Here is a 19,378-nt window from a genome sequence, read left to right as displayed (position 1 = left end):
TCCGGGGCCTCTAGCCACTGCAAACGAACTCCAGGCACACACGTGCTCCACCTTGGGTATCTGGCTTAACGTGGGTCCTGGAGAATCGAACCAAGGTCCTTTGGTTTTGCAGGCTAACCGCTAAGCCATCTCTCTAGCCCTTGATTTAATTTAAAATATATATATATATTTATTTACTTATTTAAGAGACAGACACACAGACTGGGGGCACCAGGGCCTTGTGCTTACATGAGTCCTGGGGAATCGAACCCAGTCCTTAGGCTTCATAGGCAAGAGCCTTAACCACTAAGACATTTCTCCAGCCCAAGATTTGATTATTTGAGAGAAAGACACAGGGAGAGAAAATGAGTGCACCAGGGTCGTCAGCCACTGTAAACAAACTCCATATGCATGGCACCACCTTGTGCATCTGGCTTACTGGGTCCAGGGGAATCAAATTGAGGTCCTTTGGCTTTGCAGGCAAATGCCTTAAGCGCTAAGCCATCTCTCCAGCCCATGAGTTGATTTTTTTTTTTTTTATAACTCATTGTGCGCTTTGGTATGTTTTTGGTTTTTCAAGGTAAGGTCTCACTCTAGCCCACACTGATCTGGAATTCACTCTCTAGTCCCAAGCACACCTCAAACTCACAGCAGTCCTCTTATCTCTGCCTCTCAAGTGCTGGGATTAAAAGCGTGTGTCCTCATGCCTGGCTCTGCATGTCTTGTTTTGTTTTAGTATCTTACTTAGCTGCAAACAGAGAGAGTGAATACATGGGCATGCCAGGGCCTCTGGCCGTCACAAACGAACTCCAGGTACTTGTGCCACTTGGTGCATCTGACTTACCCAGGTTTTGAATCCACGTCATTGGGCTCTGGAGAGAAGCACCTTAACTGCTGAACTGTATCTCCAGCCAGTTTATTTATTTTGAGGTAGGGTCTCGCTCTAGCCCAGGCTGACCTGGAATTTACTACTTAGTCTCAGGCTGGCCTCAAACTCATAGTGATCCTCCAACCTCTGCCTCCCAAGTACTGGGATTAAAGGCCTGTGCCACCACACCCCAGCTGATTTTTTTTTATTATTTATTTATTTATTTGAGAGCAACAGACACAGAGAGAAAGACAGATAGAGAGAGAGAGAGAGAATGGGCGCGCCAGGGCTTCCAGCCTCTGCCAACAAACTCCAGACGCATGCGCCCCCTTGTGCATCTGGCTAACGTGGGACCTGGGGAACCGAGCCTCGAACTGGGGTCCTTAGGCTTCACAGGCAAGCGCTTAACCACTAAGCCATCTCTCCAGCCCTGATTTTTTTTTTTTCAAGTTCATTCTGACATGGGACATCTCTCCCCTGTGCCCCCTGAGCAGCACAGTGAACTCCATTAGCCCCAGAATTTACTTCCTTCTGCTCAGGCCTAGGAGCTTACAATTCAATGCACAGTGTAACTGCTCATAGCTGAGCCAGCCTGGGGCGCCCACCACTGTTGCTTCCCTTCAGCTACAGCAGGCTGCATTCGGTAGTTCCACAGCAAGATGAGACAAGGGGCAGTGGGATCGCCTTTCTCCTCCCTTTCGGAAACTAACCTGCTTCTTCACCTTCCTGAGGCAATTCAGTGAGCCAAGAGGCAAAATGACAGACTCAGGATTTGCAAAAGTGAAAGGTACATATTTAATAGGAAAACAGTGGCAGGTGGAGGTGACCTGTAGGAGCAATCAAAAACAGATCTCGCCTTTTAAGTCTAGTAAGGCCCCCGTGGCAATCATGTATTTTCCACTTCTTCAGTATTTTCAGTGTCTCCCTTTTCTTCTGTGTCTCCCAACCCCTCAGCCACTTTGCTGACTCCTTCCGGGATTCTCACATCTAGGCCTCCTAAGTCCTTGCTGTTTAACTCTCCAAATTGCATTTGGTCTGATTTTTCTGAAGGCCTCATCTGCAGTGTTTCCTTAGAATCTGTCCCGTCCATTTCGATCACTGTCCTGCCCTTGTCTGACAGACTTCTGGCATGTTCTTCCAAGGCTCTTTTGCCTTTTTCTGTTTCCAATTTCTGCTTGAATTCCTCATCATCCGTCTCTTTCTCACTCTCAGTTTGGTCTCTTTCCCACTGCTTCATGGTGTCTTCCCGTGCTCGCCTCGGTGATTCCTTCTCTGGTCCTCTCGTGGGCAACTCCATCAGTGCAGTGACCTCTTCTAAGAAACAGAGATGTGGTGAAGTAAAAGTCAACTGGAACAAAGCTTTGACAATGACTGTAGTCACAAACTCTTATATGTGGTGTGAGAGCGCTTGTGTGGAGTGACAGCTCTTACGTGTGGTATGCTAGCTGTCACATGTGTTGTGATAGCACACCTTTCCAAAAGGAGAAAAAGGGACCATATGTGACCATCATGAAATTGCACAGGAACATTGATATGAGATTGACAGAAATCATACTAGGATCTCACTGTAAGTAAAATAAGAGCAGAGTCAGAATTTGAACCCTAGATAGTTTGACCCCAAAACAGACTCTTTTCCCTACAAGAAATGGCAGGTGCTTGTTTCTTAGCCTACACCCTGCCCTAGATCCTGCTGCCACCAACTGGACTGCTACTGCCACTATACTTTCCCCACAGTGAGGGACTATATCCCCTTAGGTTCTGAATCACAATAAACAATTCTTCCCTCAAAAACAAAAGGCAGGCCGGGTGTGGTGGCACACGCCTTTAATCTCAGCAGAGGTGGGAGGATTGCAGTGAGTTTGAGGCCCACCTGGGACTACAGAAGGAGTTCCAGGTCAGCCTGGACTATGATGAGACCCTACAATGAAAAAACAAAACAAAATAAAATAAAAGGCATAGCTGCTGGAAAATGCCAGCAGCTGCTCCTCCTCGCCATTGTCATTGTCCCTGCAAGGCATGGGTATCATTGGTTAGGTCTCCTGTAAACAGACAAGCAAGCTGCAGGCAAAGCAGCTATTTTGTGACTGAAAGGATCCTTGCTCCTTGCTTTTATTGTTTGTTTTTTTGTTGTTGAGGTAGGGTTTCACTCTAGTCCAAGCTGACCTGGAATTCACTGGGTAGTCTCAGTGAGACCTCAATCTCACCGGTGATCCTCCTACCTTTGCCTCCAGTGCTGGGATTAAAGGCATGTGCCACCACGCCCAGATGCTCTTTGCTTTTAACAATTACTACCATAAAGTCAGCACCCCTCCTCCAGAGCTTCCTTTTCTTCTCCTGGAAGCTGCTGGTCTGGAAGTCAGCAAAAGTTCTCCAAATTCACAGCCATCAGAGGGTGAAAAGGTAAAGCAACGCTGCCCCCTGCTGCTCATACAAGGAAGCACCCCGTGGGGATGTGGCAGGGCGTTTCCCCGTCATGTGGCCTGCCCAGGGGTGGAGAGGCTGCTTGAGTGTCTGCCCATCCTGCTCTCTTCTCATCTACTGCTCCTGTGGCTTCTTCGTGTATCTGCACTGCATGAACAGAGGTCCAGACCTTCTCTGAAGGATCAGCTGCCACATGGCGGGTGCTACAAAAAGGCTGTCTCTCTGGCTGCTCTATTACATGACAAGAGAACCTGAGGGGATTCAAGCATGGAGCCTAATTTGGGCGTGGTGGCGCACACCTTTAATCCTAGCACAGAGGTAGGAGGATCCCTGTGAGTTTGAGGCTACTCTGAGACTACACCATGACTTCCAGGTCAGCCTGGGCCAGAGTGAGACCCTACATGGGGGGTGGGGTGGAGAATAAATCAAGAAGCCTAGGAGTCTGTTCTGACTTGACCCGCTGCAATAGGTGGGTGAGGGCCCTACAGAGAGAGGCAAATAGAGGATGTCTATTGCCAGAAACCAGAGCACGTGTAAAAGCCCAGGTTCTAGAGCCAGGAGGCCAAGAACGAGAAGCACGGCGCATTCCTAACCCTCTGCCTCAGTGTCCTGGGCATAGTGCAGCTAGAAACACGTCTTTGACAATGAGCCTGGGAAGCTGGTGAGTGCTCTCCATCCCTGCAAGAAAGCCTGCCAGGCCCCGCATGGCCACCCACGGCCTGCAGCTGCTGTCCCCAGCCGCGCTCCCCTGGGCTGCCACCCTCCCTCAGTCCTTGCTGAGACCAGCAGGGGCTCAAAGGCCTGCTTTTCCCCTGGAAGCCTTCAGTGCAGTTGTTAGACAAAGCAGGGGCCCCTGAGAGCAAAGACACACAGCTCGGCTGGCAGAGTGACTGTGCACCACCTTCCCCAGCATGGGGCCTGGCAGGCCACTGGCCTCAGCCAGTGTCTGTGATGGCTCATGTCCATTGTCAACTTGATCACAGCAGGAATCAAGGAAGAGAGCGGCTCCTGGGTGCATCTGTGAGGAAGAACCTCCCCAGAGTGTGCAGCCCTTCAGGTAGAGGCCAACATTTCCAACCTGGTGTGGTGGCACGTGCCTTTAATCCCAGGACTCAGAAGGCTGAGGTAAGAGGAGTTTAAAGCTAGCCTGGAGCTAGAAAGTGAGTTCCGGGTCAGCCTGGGCTAGAGCAAGACCCTGTCTCAATTTTAAAAGAAAAAAAATCACCCTCCCCTCCACAAAACAACAAAAAGTTTCCAAGATGGGCGTGGTGGCACATGCCTTTAATCACAGCACTTGGGTGAATTCCAGGTCAGCCTGGGCTAGAGTGAGATCCTACCACAAAAAACCAAAAAAAAAAAAAAAAAAAAAATCATAGCACTTTGGGAGGCAGAGGTAGGAAGATCACCAAGAGATCTAGAACACTCTGAAACTACATAGTGAATTCTAGCTGAGCCTGAGCTAGAGTTAGACCCTACCATGGAAAACCAAAAAAAAAAGAGTTTCTAGGCAAAACAAATGCTTTTTGCCTGGCTGCCCTTACTTTCTGGTAAGTGCATCTGCCCTTAGCAGACATGAGCAGGACTGAGTTTCTTCAGCCTTCTAGCATGGACCAGTGCTCTCCAGGAATACTGCAGGCCTTCAGTGCCACAGTGGTACTGCTGAGGCATCCAGCCTTGTGGACTGAGCAGCTACCAGCTTGTCAGAGGCTCTAGTCTGCTGACAGCCATTGCTGCTGGTTGGAATGAAGCTTCACACTCAGCCCCAGCTGGTGGAGCCTTTGGGAGGTGGAGCCTTGCTGGAAGAGGTGTGTCAGGGAGACAGACATTGGGGCTTATTAGTCCAGCCTGTTGAGTGTTCAGAGCTAGCTCATGCTCCCTGCTTCCTCCCAGCTGATGTGACAAGATGTGATATGTGCTGCCTGCTCTGCCATGCTTTCCTGCCAGGAGGAAGCTTCCCCTCCAAACAGCTGAAATAAACCCATTCCTCGCATAAGCTGCTTTTAGTCAAGTGTTCTGTTCTGACCCAGCAATGGGAAGGTAACTGTGGTAGCTGGACCGTCCAGCCCACATTGCAGAAGTCAAGCTGAAATCTCATTTGTAACATCTATTCACTCCATCAGTTCTCTTCTGTCTCCCACTAGAAAGCAGCACCTTCTGGTGCCTGAGGCAGACTATCTGCCTGCTTATGACAACCCCTGTCTCTCCAGAGTCCCAGCCCTCTGGCCTCTGTGGTCATGTACTGAACTTCTTTTGTTGTTACTTTTTTCAAGGTAGGGTCTCACTGTAGCCCAGGCTGACGTGGCACTCACTCTGTAGTCCCAGACCGGCCTCAAACTCACAGCGGTTCTCCTCCTACCTCTGCCTTCTGCATGTTGACATTGAAGGTGTGTGTCACCACACCTTGTGTGAGAGAGACGCGTGGGTGGCTGGCCACTCTGCCACCTTCCCACTGAGCTGTGGACTCCTCTGGGGGCACAGCCTCAGTCTCCCCTGCCTGCCAGTTGGCAAGTGGTCAGTAAACACTGGATAACTTGAAGACACACTGCTGCTGTGGAGTCTCAGGACCGCCATGCTGAATGCAAAGCCCAGCTGAAGGTAAATGAAATCCTCGCCCTGCCCAGACCCAGGGAAGGCTATGGCTGCTGGTGGCAACTGAATGAGAATGCTTGACTGGCAGTGCCACACTGGCTTGGGGAGAGACGGTGTGGCCAGGGCTGCTGGGAGAGGCCAAAGGGGACAAGCATGATGCAGGAACTCACGACTCTCTGTCTTTTGCCTCAGTATCTCCCTGTAGTTGGTTTTCTTCAGTTCTTCGATGATACCTTTATTGGCATCATCCAAGGCCTGTGGAGGGCAGAGGAACTGGTTAACTCTTGTAGGCCCCTATTTGGCATCTAACCCTTTTCCCTTCCCCATCCAAGCCACAGCACTAGAAGGCAAGGCTGCCACATCTTCCCTCTGCTTCCAAAGACACCTGCCCTCCAGGCTATCTAACCTTTTCTTTCTTCCTTCCTCTCACATATATATCACAAGCAGAGCGAGAAGAGAGATACCGAATGGGTGCGCCAGGGCCTCCAGCTTATATGTTTGTGTGTGTGTATATATATGTGTGTGCGTGTGTGTGTGTGTGTGTATTGCAAGCAGAGAGAGAAGAAAGAGACATAATGGGTGTGCCAGGGTCTCTAGCTTATTGCAAATGACCAGACGCGTGCACCACTTTGTGCGTCTGGCTGTACATGGGCACTGGAGAATCAAACCCAAGGTTGTTAAGTTTTGCAGGCAGAGACCTGAACTGCTGGGCCATCTCTCTGGCCCCTCATCTAACCTTTCAGTACTGAGGAGCGTGAGAGGTTTACAAGAGCAAATCAAAATCCGTCCCCCTGGGGCTCAGGTGTGCATGTGGGAGTTGTGGCTATCTACCAGTTTACTCATTTCTACCTTTGCACCTAAACCCACTTTTTTTTTCTTTCCTTTGAGGCATGATCTTAGCTAAGTTGCCCAAGGCTGGCTTTGAAACTTACAATCTTCCTGCCTCAGCCTCCCTGAGTCCTGAGTGTTTAGGAGTACACCTCCACTCTGGCCTTCATAAATCTTCTCCTGTGAGCATTCAGCAAGGCAACAGTTAAGGAGAAGACAGGCGAGGCTGGCCAACCTTCAGAGGGCACCCTCAGCTCCACTTCAGATCCACAGGGCTCTCAAGTTCAGCCAGTGCGTTGTTGTGGTGGTTGTTTAGGTAGGGTCTCGCTCTAGCCCAGGCTGACCTGGAATTCACTCTGTAGTCTCAGGGTGGCCTCGACCTCTCAGCGATCCTCCTACCTCTGCCTCCCAAGTGCTAGGATTAAAGGTGTGTGCCACGACGCCTGGCTCAGTATGGCTTTTTTCCTTTATTAGTGTATAGGTGTATGGTGTGTATGTGTGTGGGTACAGGTATGTATGAGTGCACATGCATGTGCAAATGCATGTGTGTGGAGGCTAACACTCACATTAGATCACACCCAATTTAGTCTTCATTACCCACATAAGTGCTGGAGTGGTGGCGCTCGCTTTTAATTCCAGCACTCAGGAGGCAGAGGTAGGAGGATCACCATGAGTTTGAGGACACCCTGAGACTACATAGTGAATTCCAGGTCAGCCTGAGCTAGAGTGAGACCCTACCTCAAAAAAACAAACAAACAAAAAAATCCACACCTAGAGAGAAAGAGAAAGAGAATGGTTGTGTCAGGGCCTCTTGCCAGTACAAACAAACTCCAGATATAAGCACCACTTTGTGCATGGCTTTTCATACATGCTTTGGAATTAAACCTGGACCAGCAGCCTTTGCAAACAAGTACCTTTAGCCACGGAGACATCTGTACAGCCCCATGCTTTAGTTTATTTGAGACAGGATCTCCCTATGTTTTCCAGACTTGCCTTGAACTCCTGGGCTCAAGCAATCCTCCTGCCTCAGCCTGTAGTTCCTACAAGCATGCACCACTGCACCTGATCTTTATACCGCTCTCTCACTCTTTCAATTTTATCTTATTTTTTTGAGGTAGGGTCATGCTCTAGCTCAGGCCTGACCTGGAATTCACTATGTAGTCAGACTGGCCTCAAACTTACGGCGATCCTCCCACCCCTGCCTCCCAAGTGCTGGGATTAAAAGTGTGCGCCACCATGCCTGCTTTTAAATTTTATTTTAAATTAGCTTATAATGTAGCATGTTTCTTTTTAAAAATGTTTTATTTCTTTATTTATTTGAGAGAGAGAGGAAGAGGCAAAGAGAAAGAGAGAATGGCTACGCTAGGGCCTCCAGCCACTGCAAACCTACTCCAGATACATGTGCCCCTTGTGCATCTGTCTGGGGGAATTGAACCGAGGTCCTTACATTTCCCAGGCAAACGCCTTAACCACTAAGCTATTCCCCCAACCCCATAGGTTTCTTTTTTTAATTTGATTTTTTTATTGACAACTTCCATAATTATAAACAATAAAAGCATGTTTCCTTATAGCATGTCCATACACATTTATTTTTGGTTGCCCCTGCCCTACACAGCTTTTGTTTTTTGTGTTTTTCGAGGTAGGGTCTCACTCCAGCTCAAGCTGACCTGAATTCACTCTGTAGTCTCAGGGTGGCCTCAAACTCACAGTGATCCTCCCACCTCTGACACCCTAGGGCTGGGATTCCTGCACAGCTTTTATTTGTAGTTTGGTCTCAGCCTCACAGTGATCTTTCCTATATTAGCCTCCCAAGAGCTGGGATGACCAGTGTGAACCACCGTGCCCAGATCTGTTGTCCTTTTGAAGCAAGGTCTCATGCAGCCCAGGCTGACCTCTAATTAACTCGCTGTCTGATGCTCTATCTCTGGGTCTCTCTGCATCTCTAACGGCCGGCAGGCACCTGCTCTCTGCCTGTCCACTCTTCTCCAGCCTTCAGAGTGACCTCCAACCCTGCTGCTGGGACGGCCTCCAGCTCTGCCCCCAGGAAACTGGGGCTCTTACTCTGAACGCCCCATCACAAACTAGAGCTTGTGCTTTTGTTTCAGTCTTTCTGCTGACACCAGGCTTCTTATGGGCCAGGACAACCGCCAGCCACCCTTGGTCCTGGGTCCTATGCTGACTGCACTCAGCGATGAACAAATGAACAAATGGCCTTGCTCTTTGTTTGCGGGGGTGTCATGGGGGAGAAGATGGGCTGGGAGAGAACATGTGTGCGAACCTTGGAGCACATGGGCAGGGCTATGGTGAAGGTGGGCACTCTTGCCCACCAGGCCAGTGTTGGGGCAAAGTGTGCACTACGGGAGCAACAGGCCAGGGGCAGCGATGGGACGGCCAAGCTGCTGTGAGAGGTCACAGAAGCAGGGAGCAGCCTACTGCCCGTGGTGACCTCTTGGGAGTGAATTCCCACTGCACTAGGGAAGAGCTGTCGTCACTCTGGTCTTCCTAGGCAGCATACCATGATCTTCCCTCCCAAAAGGCCCAATAGGGGGCTGGGGAGATAGTCCAATGGTTAAAGGCTCTTATTTACAAAACCTGGGCTGGTGGGATGGCTTAGTGGTCAAGGCGTTTGCCTACAAAGCCAAAGGACCCCCCTTCAATTCCCCGGGACCCCTGTTGGCCAGATGCACAAGGGGCATATGCATCTGGAGTTCATTTGCAATGGCTGGAGGCCCTGGAGCAACTATTCTCTTTTGCTTTCTGTCAAATAAATATGTACACAAATATATATATATGGCTAGCTTCTGTTTTTTCTTTTTCGAGGTAGGGTCTCACTCTAGCCCAGGCTAGCCTGGAATTCACTATATAGTCTCAAACTGGCCTCTTGAACTCACAGCGATCCTCTTACCTCTGCCTCCAAAGTCCTGGGATTAAAGGGACGAGCCACTATGCCCAGCTTAGTGTGGGCTTTTTGTGTGTGTAAAATGTGAGGTGTACTCACATGTGTACAGATGTGTGTGCATGTGTGTGCATGTGTGTGTGCATTCGTGGAGACCAGAGGAGAATGGCAGGTGTCTCTATTGCTCATTCATCTCTTTCCTTGAGATGGAGTCTCTCTGAACCTGGAGCAGTTATTTCTGGCCAGAATGTCTGACCAGGGAACTCTAGCAATTCTCTGGTCTCTGCTTCCCACGAGACTGGGGTTATAAGTGTGTGTGGCCACACCCAGCTGTTTGTGTGGGTGCAGGGAATCAAATTCAGGGTGAATCAGGCCCTCTCAGGCCCTCATCCCTGTACAAGTGCTCTTACCTGCTGAGCCATCCTTCAACCCCAAGAGAAATGTTTCATACACTTTGTGTTTCATATAAAACCTGGTGGATCTGTTGCTATAAGATGGGCAGCAGTAGCGAACACGTCAAAGCTACCGGCCCACCATGCGTGTGCCCTGCAGTCGGTGGGTGACAAGCAGCTGAGGGAAGCTGAGGGCCCAACCTCGAACCCTGCTCCCCACACCCGAGCCCAGCTGATGACAAAGGCTCACACTGATGATGGCCTGCTGTGCCTCGTTGTTGTGGACCAGTTTTGCTCTCTCCAGCGCCTTCTCAAAGTTGTTCACAGCCGACTCGAAGTCTCTCAGCTTCACTGCACAGCAAGGGGAGAAGGCACGGCACAGGCGGTCTAAGACTGTGTAGCTTGCCGGAGTAGCCAGCCTGCCTGAACGCTCACTGGCCAGGGCCCACTGGAAGCTTATGCAGACTCAGGCCCAGACGCCGGGTGTCACTACTGAACTGCTCACCACTGTCTCTGCTTTGAATTTCTCGTGTGGGCACCACTGAGGACTGGAGCTCAGGAGCAAGGGCCCTAGATCCCAGACCCCTCAGAGGGGTCAATAAAGGAAGGGGTCTGGGGATAAAGGATAGTGCATGCATCTTGTGTCACTAGAGTGCGGATCCCCAACTTGCCCCACCTACAGCTTGTTCCAGAAGAAGAAATCTCTGCTTTCTAAATAGTCATTCAGCTATTTCAGAAACACTGCATGGGACTGGGGATATAGCTTAGTTAGTAGAGTGCTTGCCTGGCATGCACGAAGCCTTGGGTTCAATCCCCTGCATTGCACATACATACATACATACATATACACACACACACAAACACAAATACATACATACATACATACATATATATATATGTATATATATATATATATATATGTATATATGTATGACTGGAGAGGTGGCTTAACAGTTAAGATGGCTTGCCTGCAAAACCAAAACCCAAGTTCAATTCCCCAGGACCCACATAAGCCAGATGAAGTTCATTTGCAGTGGCTGGTGGCCCTGGTGTGCCCATTCTTTCTCTCTCTATCTGCCTCTGCCTCTCTCTCAACTAACTAAATAAGTGGATAGATAGATAGATAGATAGATAGATAGATAGATAGATAGATAGATAGATATGCAAACCCAAAACACTGTACAGATGAGTAACAGGGAAGACATCAAAAGCACAGATCTCTTCTGGAATAATCTCAAGTATTGTGGTCCCCACCCTCAAGACATAGGCATGGCTGCTGGACCCTCAGCTCCCTTCTGCAGGGGTGATGAAATCCTCCAAAGTCAAAGAGGGAGCGGCTCTGCAGGGCTCATCCAGCCAGCTAGCACTCTCAACAGAGGTGCATCCCCAGCCCTACCTGGAACTCACTCTGTAGTCTCAGGCTGGCCCTGAACTCACAGTGCTCCTCCCACCTCTACCTCTCAAGTGCTCATATTGCCTCCACACTCAGATATATTTTTCCTATTTTATTTATTTGAGAGAGAGAACAAAATGGGCATGCCAGGGCCTCCAGACACTACAAAGGAACTCCAGACACCATCTTGTGCATCTGGCTTTATGTGGGTACTGGGGAGTCAAATCTAGGGCCTCAGGCTTTGCAGGCAAGCACCTTAAACACTTGAGTCATCTCTCCAGCCCTGTTTGTTTGTTTTTTTTTTTCCTTGTTTTTGTTTTTTGTTTTCCGAGGTAGGGCTTCACTCTAGTCCAGGCTGACCTGAAATTCACTCTGTATTCTCAGCATCTCTGCCTCCCAAATGCTGAGATTAAAGGCATGCACCACCACCACCACTCCTGGCTTTTTTTTGTTCGTTTGTTTTGGTTTGGGTTTTCCAGGTAGTTGAAATTCACTATGTAGTCTTAGGGTGGCCTCAAACTCATGGCAATTCTACCTCTGCCTCCCCAAATGCTGGGATTAAAGGCATGCACCACCACTCCCAGGCCTGTTTTGTTTTGTTTTTGTTTTAGTTTTTCCAGGTAGGGTCTCACTCTAGCCCAGGCTGACCTGGAATTCACTATGTAGTCTCAGGGTGGCCTCAAATTCAGAGCAATCCTCCTACCTCTGCCTCCCAAGTGCTGGGATTAAAGGAGTGTGCCACCATGCCTAGCTGTTTTGATTTTTCGAGGTAGGGTCTTACTCTAACCCAGGCTGTCCTGGAACTCACTCTGTAGTCCTAGGCTGACCTTAAACTTACAGTGATCTCCCACCTCTGTCTCCAGGGTGCCAGGATTAAAGGTTTGCGCCACCACACCTGGCTACATTTTTTTTTTTTTTTCTTGAGGTAGGGTCTCATTCTAGCTCCAGCTGACATGGAATTCACTATGTCACCTCAGGGTGGCCTCAAATTCACAGCCATCCTCCTACCTCTGCCTCCCAAGTGCTGGGATTAAAGGCGTGCACCACCATGCCCGGCCCAGCCACAGTTTTGATAGATAATTTGCATCTTACCTGGTTGTATTATGATCATGGTATTTTGTCTATATTTATGGAAGTTGTCAATATATAGTTTTAAAAATTCACTTGGTTGTAAGGACTTAATCCACTAATTTTTTGGTAAAAATTTAGACTTCTGAAATGGTTACCACAATCTAGTCTAAGGACATTTCCATCACTCCAAAAGGGTATCATGGAGCTGGAGAGAAGGCTTAGTGGTTAAAGGCACTCTTGGGCTGGAGAGATGGCTTAGTGGTTAAGGCACTTGGCCTGCAAAGCCAAAGGACCCAGGTTCAACTCACCAGGACCCACGTAAGCCAGATGCACCAGGGGCTGCACACATCTGGGGTTCGTTTGCAGTGGCTGGAGGCCCTGGCGTGCACCCATTCTCTTTCTCTCTCTCTACCTGCTTATTTCTCTCTCTCTCTTTCTCTCAAATAAATAAATAAAAATAATTTTTTTAAAGGCACTCTTGCTTGTAAAGCCTGACAACTCATGTTCCACTCCCCAGTGCCCATATAAAGTGAGGTTCATTTGCAGTGATGAGATGCCCTGGGGTGCTCATATTCACTCTCTGTCTTTCTCTCACTCTTTCTCCACCCCTCTATCTACTTGCAAATGAATAAATACTTTTTTAAAAAAGGGCATCATGGGGGCTGGAGAGATGGCTTAGCAGTTAAGGCACTTGCCTGCAAAGTCAGAGGACGCAGATTTGATTCTCCAGGACACATGTAAGGCAGATACACAAGGTGGTGACTGCGTCTGGCATTCATTTGCAGTGGCTTAAGGCCCTGGCATGCCCATTCTCTCTCTTTCTTACTCTCTCTGCCTCAGGGAGGGCGGGAAGGAGGAAGAGAAGAAGAGAGGAAGGAAGGATCTAGGTAGTCAGACATGGTGGCGCATGCCTTTAATCCCAGCACTAGGGAGGCAGTGGGAGGAGAACTGCTGTGAGTTCGAGTCCACCCTGAGACTACATAGTGAATTCCAGGTCCGCCTGGGCTAGAGCAAGAGCCTACCTCGAAAAAAAAATAATTAAGGTGAACAGGGACAGACAGGGATGGTAAGCCCAGCTCTCAGGTTCCTAGCCCACAGGTGGCAGCTGGCTTGATGCTGGATGAGGTACATAGGATGGGAGTTTCTGTACCTTGTGCCTGTGCCACCAGAACACTGGCGTTCAGCTGCCACTCAAGGTCTCCTTCCTCCTCCGCATACTGCTGAGACTTCTCCCCGTAACTCTGGGCCTGCCAGGCCTCGTCCAGCTCCAGGTAACAGCAGCCAATCTCGTGGAACAGCCAGATCTTCTCCAGGGTGGTTTTGGCCAGAGGAATCTTTTCCTCCCACCTGAGGACGTGAAGAACCAGTGAGCATCTTGAGACCCTCGCTTCCTGCTGGGCCCAGAATAAAACTCATCCTCTCCAGGTGTGGGGGCACATGCCTTTAAACCCAGTGCTTGAGAGGCTGAGGTAGGAGAATTGCTGTGAGTTCAAGGCCAGCTTGAGTCTAATTCCAGATCAACCTGGGCTAGAGTGAGACCCTACCCCCCCCAAAAAAATAAAAATAAATAAATAAATAAATAAAAAGCCTCCTTCTCCCACTCCAGTTCAAGGGTGGAGTTAGTAAAGACTATCAAAGCTGTTTTCATCTTCACCATCAAATGAGATGGCTGAAGTGATGGCCTAGTGGTTAAGGTGTTTGCCTGTGAAGTCAAAGGACCTACGTTCAACTCCCCAGGATCCACATAAGCCAGATGCCAAAGGGCCATGTGTCTCTAGAGTCCACCCCAGGGACCGCCAGGGCTGGAGCTCAGCCAGGTAGTCAGGCCAGCTGGAGAGCGCACAGGAAGCTCCTGGGTGCCCCTGACAGGCACACAGCCAAGAATAGCCGCCAAGGAAGCCCCACAGGTGGTGTGGCCTACCAGCGCCAAAGCTAAGAATCACTGGAATGTCCTTAACAGTGAACTCCTGAGTCATTTTGACCTTGACATTTGAATCAGAATTTTTATTTTATTTTATTTTTGTTTTTTGAGGTAGGGTCTCACTCCAGCCCAGGCTGACCTGGAATTCACTCTGTAGTCTCAGGGTGGCTTTGAACTCACAGTGATCCTCCTACCTCTGCCTCCCGAGTGCTGGGATTAAAGGCGTGTGTCACCATGCCCAGCTGAATCAGAATTTTTTTAAAAAGCCAGGTGTGCTATGGAATTGAACCTCAGTCCTTAGGCATCACAGGCAAGTGCCTTAACAGCTAAGCCATCTCTCCAGCCTGTCCCTAGAAATTCTGATTCTAAGCTGAGTGTGGTGGTGCATGCCTTTAATCTCAGCCCTCAGTAGGCAGTGGCAGGAGAATCACCTTGAGTTTGAGGCCATCCTGGGACTATAGAGTGAGTTCCAGGTTAGCATGGGCTACAATGAGGCCCTTCCTGAAAAAAAAATGAAAAATTTAAAGTGGTACATACATCTGGAGTTTGTCTGCATGGGCAAGAGGCCCTGATGTGCCTATTCTCCCCACCCCTGTCTCTCAAATAAACAAAAATCTTTTTTTTTTTTTCTGTTTTTTGAAGGTACGGTTTCACTCTAGTTCAGGCTGGCCTGGAATTTACTATACAGTCTCAGGGTGGCCTAGAACTTGTGGAGATCCTCTTACCTCTGCTTCCCAAGTGCTGGGATTAAAAGCATGTGCCACCACTCCCGGCTCAACAAAAATATTTTTGTTTGTTGTTTTTTGGTTTTTCGAGGTAGGGTTTCACTCTAGTCCAGGCTGACCTGGAATTCACTATGTAGTCCCAGGGTGGCCTCAAACTCACAGCAATCCTCATACCTCTGCCTTCCGAGTGGTGGGATTAAAGGTGTGCACCATCATGCCCGGCAACAAAAATATTTTAAAAAATTCTTTTTTTTACTGCTGGGGAAATGGCTTAGCGGTTAAGGCATTTGACTGTGAAGCCAAAGGACCCTGGTTCAATTCCCCAGGACCCGCGTAGGCCAGATGCACACAGGGGTGTGTGCATCTGGAGTTCGTTTGCAGTGACTGGAGGCCTTAGTGTGCCTATTGTCTCTTTCTATCTGCCTCTTCTCACTCTCAAATAAATAAATGAAAAAAAATATATATTTTTGTTGTTGTTGTTTTGTTTTTTCGAGGTAGGGTCTCACTCTGGTCCAGGCTGACCTGGAATTCACTCTGTAGTCTCAGGGTGGCCTTGAACTCACGGCGATCCTCCTACCTCTGCCTCCCGAGTGCTGGGATTAAAGGTGTGCGCCACCACGCCCGGCTAAATAAAATATTTTTTTAAAATTCTTTTTTTAGCAACGCATGGTGGTACATGCCTTAAATCCTAGCACTCAGGAGGCAGAGGTAGGAGGAAAGCAGGAGCTCCTATCTTGAAAAAAAAAAAAAGAACTCATGAATTGAACTCATGGAATTTCTAGGGACAGGCTGGAGAGATGACTTAGCTGTTAAGGCACTTGCCTGTGATCCCTAAGGACCCAGGTTCAATTCCCTAGTACCAAGGTAAACTAGATGCACAAGGTGATGCATGCATTTGAAGTTCATTTACAGTGGCTGGAAGCCCTGGCATGCCCATTCTTTTTCTTTCTCTCTCTCTCCTCTCTCTCTAACTCCTTCTCTGTTTCTCTTTCACAATTAAGTAAATAAAATATTTAACTTAAAAAATAATCTCTACCAAGGCTCAGGGTCTAATGTGGAACAGGTGGCGGAAAGAATGTAAGAGCCAAAGGAAGGGTAGGACTCCTTACAACGTGCTCTCTCCAGACATAAGATGGCCTGGATATCCATGACCTCACAGTGTCTGACACTACCTACACAAGACCATCATAAGGGGAGGAAAAGATCATGACATCAAAATAAAAAAGAGACTGATTGAGATGGGGAGGGGATATGATGGAGAATGGAGTTTTAAAGGGGAAAGTGGGGAGAGGGAAGGTATTACCATGGGATATTTTTTATAATCACGGAAAATGTTAATAAAAATTGAGAAAAAAAGATACATGGATAAAAAACAATGGAACAAAAATAATAATAATAAAAATAAAAATAATAATAATAATCCATAATAATGCCATAGCTAAGTAATTTTTCTGGGAAGGACAGGGTCTCATGTAAGCCCAGGCTGGCCTCAAACTCAGCTATGTAGCCAGGAATGATCTTCAATTTCTGATCGTCTGTCTCTACCTCTGGAGTGCTGGGATTACAAGCGTGAGCCACCATTTGGCTCTAAGTCCAAGTTTTCCGATGCCTCTCTGTCTGGCATCCTGGTCCCCAACTGGAATCCCAGTATGAAGAGACAGTCCTTGGTCACTTGGTCACTCACGTGTCAATGGCTTGCTGGAATTTCCCAACTCTGGCAAAAACTCTGCCAATGTTGTCAAGGGCTCTGGATTTTGCATCAGGAAGGTCACTGTGGGGCAGAAGCAAGAAATTGGCTGTTATAAGGCACTGTGAGATAGAGAAGAAGGCAAGAACTGGGGCTCTAGCCTCGGATCCAGTTAGAAGAAAGCTTCCAAGCTGGGGAGCTGTGGCACCCCCCCCCCATTGAACTTTGATTCTGACATGGGCATCACCAGGACCTTTCTGGAGGGTCAGCTTGCAAAGACGGCCCTGTAATACAACAATTTCTCTTCTAGGAATTTACCTCAAGATAATGTGACAGGAACACCACATCAAGTGCTTCTGATTTGGTGGAACACTCAGTTAATAGTGAGTGCCCTAGCAATGATAATTTGTAGGTATGGAAAAAAATATTGAGAAAGGCCAGGCGTGGTGGCACATGCCTTTAATCCCAGCACTCAGGAGGTAGGCGTAGGAGGATCACCATGAGTTCGAGGCCATCCTGAGACTACCAAGTGAATTCCAGGTCAGCCTGGGGTAGAGTGAGACCCTCCCTCGAAAACTCCACAAACAAAACAGCAACAACAAAAAACTGAGATAAGGGAGGGCAGATTTTTTTCATTAAAAAAAATGTTTTTTCTGTTTTTTGAGGTAGGGTCTCACTCTACCCCAGGCTGACCTGAAACTCAGTAGTCCCAGGCTGGCCTCAAACTCAATGATTCTCTTACCTCTGCCTCCTGAGTGCTGGGATAAAGGTATGCATGCCAAGCTGTCATGTAATTTTAAAAATTAATTAATTTATTTGAGAGAGAGAAAAAAGGAAACAGAGAGGGAGACAGACAGGGAGAGAAAAACAGATAAAGAATGGGCACACCAGGGCCTCCAGCAACTTCAAATGAATTCTAGACACATGTGCCACCTTGTGTGGCTTACATGGGTACTGGGGAATTGAACCTGGTTCCTTAGACTTCATAAGCAAGTGCCTTAACCACTAAGCCATCTCTCTAGCCCATCTCAGGTTTTTTCTTTTCTTTTTTTTTTTTTTCCCTGAGGTAGGGTCTCACTCTAGCCTAGGCTAATATGGAATTCACTATGTAGTCTCGGGCTGGCCTCGAGCCCATGGTGATTCTCCTACCTCTGCCTCCCAAGTGCTGGGATTAAAGGCGTGCACCATCATGCCCAGCTTCTCTCAGGTGTTTTGTTGTTTGTTGTTTTTTTTTTCCTCTCAGGTATTTTTAAAAAATATTTTTAGTTATTTGCAAGCAGAGATAGGGAGAGAGAGAATGGGTACACCAGGGCCTCTTTTTACTGCAAATGAACTCCAGATGCATGTGCCACTTCATGCATCTGCCTTTACATGGGTACTGGAGAATTAAACCAAGGCTGTCAGGCTTTGCAAGCAAATGCCTTTAATCAGTGAGCCATTTCTCCAGTGCTATCTCAGGTCTTTCAAGCACAGGAGTAAAGTAGACTAATCAATGGAGTGACTAGAGACTGAGAGGCACTCAGAACTGTGGGGTGAGTAACACTTTGGCAGGGGAGTCAAAAATGACTTCAGGGGCTGGAGAGATGGCTCAGCAGTTAAGGTGCTTGCCTGTGAAGCCTAAGGACCCAGGTTTGATTCCCTAGTACCCACGTAAGCCAGAAGTACAAGGATGTGCATACAGCTTGTTGTGGGCAGGTTGGCATTGCTGGAAGAAATCACCTAACTAAGAGTAGCTTTTCTGGGGGGTGCGGTTTACTTTGGCTTACGGACTCAGGGGAAGCTCCATGATGGCAGGGGAAAACGATGGCATGAGCAGAGAGTGGACATCACCCCCTGGCCAACATCAGGTGGGACAATAGTGACAGGAGAGCGTGCCAAACACTGGCATGGGAAAATTTTGGCTATAATACCCATAAGCCCAACCCCAACAATACACTTCCTTCAGACGGCATTAATTCCCAAATCTCTGTCAGCTGGGAACACCTAAATTTATGAGGGACACCTGAATCAAATCACCACATATCTGGAGTTTATTTGCAGTGGCTAGAAGCCCTGATGTACCCATTCTCTCTCTCTCTCTTTTTTTTTTGGGGGGGGGGGGTGGTTCTGAGGTAGGGTCTTGCTGTAGCTCAGGCCTGACCTGGAATTCACTATGTAGTCTCAGGGTGGCATCAAACTCACAGCGATCCTCCTACTCTGCCTCCCGAGTGCTGGGATTAAAGGCGTGTGCCACCACGCCCGGCTCACTCCCCTCTCTTTTTCTGCCTCTTTCTCTCAATCTCTCTCTGTTTCAAATAAATAAATATTTTTAATATTTTATTTATGACAGAGAGAGAGAGGGAGGAAGAGAGAGAGAATGGGCATGTTAGGACCTCTGGCCCTGTAAACAAACTCCAGATACATGCATCACCTTGTGCATTATGTGTGTCATGGGGAATCAAACCTGGGTCCTTTGGCTTTGTAGGCAAACACCTTAACCACTAAGCCATCTCTCCAGCTCAAAATAAAATATTTTTTAAAATAACTCCAAATGTTAGAAGCAGGATGCTCAGAAAGTGATGGTCCCTATGCAGAGGACTTGAGTCTCATGGAGAGCTTATTTCTTAGA

The 19,378-nt window shown here is 48.2% G+C and overlaps 1 protein-coding gene across 4 annotated transcripts in view; it reads right to left on the bottom strand.

The window, feature by feature from the left end:
• Nucleotides 1–1,618: 1,618 nt before the first annotated feature.
• Nucleotides 1,619–19,378, bottom strand: part of Odad4 (outer dynein arm docking complex subunit 4) — a 31,267-nt gene continuing 13,507 nt past the window's right edge. Inside the window, exons 8-12 of one of the 4 annotated variants that reach the window (XM_004655752.2) lie at nucleotides 16,768–16,854; nucleotides 13,588–13,784; nucleotides 10,224–10,324; nucleotides 6,028–6,112; nucleotides 1,619–2,161 (exon numbers count right to left, since the gene is read on the bottom strand). In XM_004655752.2, coding sequence (XP_004655809.2) covers nucleotides 1,734–2,161; nucleotides 6,028–6,112; nucleotides 10,224–10,324; nucleotides 13,588–13,784; nucleotides 16,768–16,854 — 898 coding nt within the window. In that variant the 3' untranslated portion in view covers nucleotides 1,619–1,733. The remainder of the gene's footprint in view (nucleotides 2,162–6,027; nucleotides 6,113–10,223; nucleotides 10,325–13,587; nucleotides 13,785–16,767; nucleotides 16,855–19,378) is intronic. The other 3 variants (XM_045159811.1, XR_006639013.1, XM_045159812.1) reach the window with 3 other exon arrangements.

Source organism: Jaculus jaculus, chromosome 9 (genome assembly GCF_020740685.1).
Source record: "Jaculus jaculus isolate mJacJac1 chromosome 9, mJacJac1.mat.Y.cur, whole genome shotgun sequence".
In the NCBI taxonomy this organism is placed as follows: Eukaryota; Metazoa; Chordata; class Mammalia; order Rodentia; family Dipodidae; genus Jaculus; species Jaculus jaculus.
The sequence above is the reverse complement of the archived record's forward strand: the minus strand, read 5'-3'. Positions and strand labels throughout refer to the sequence as shown.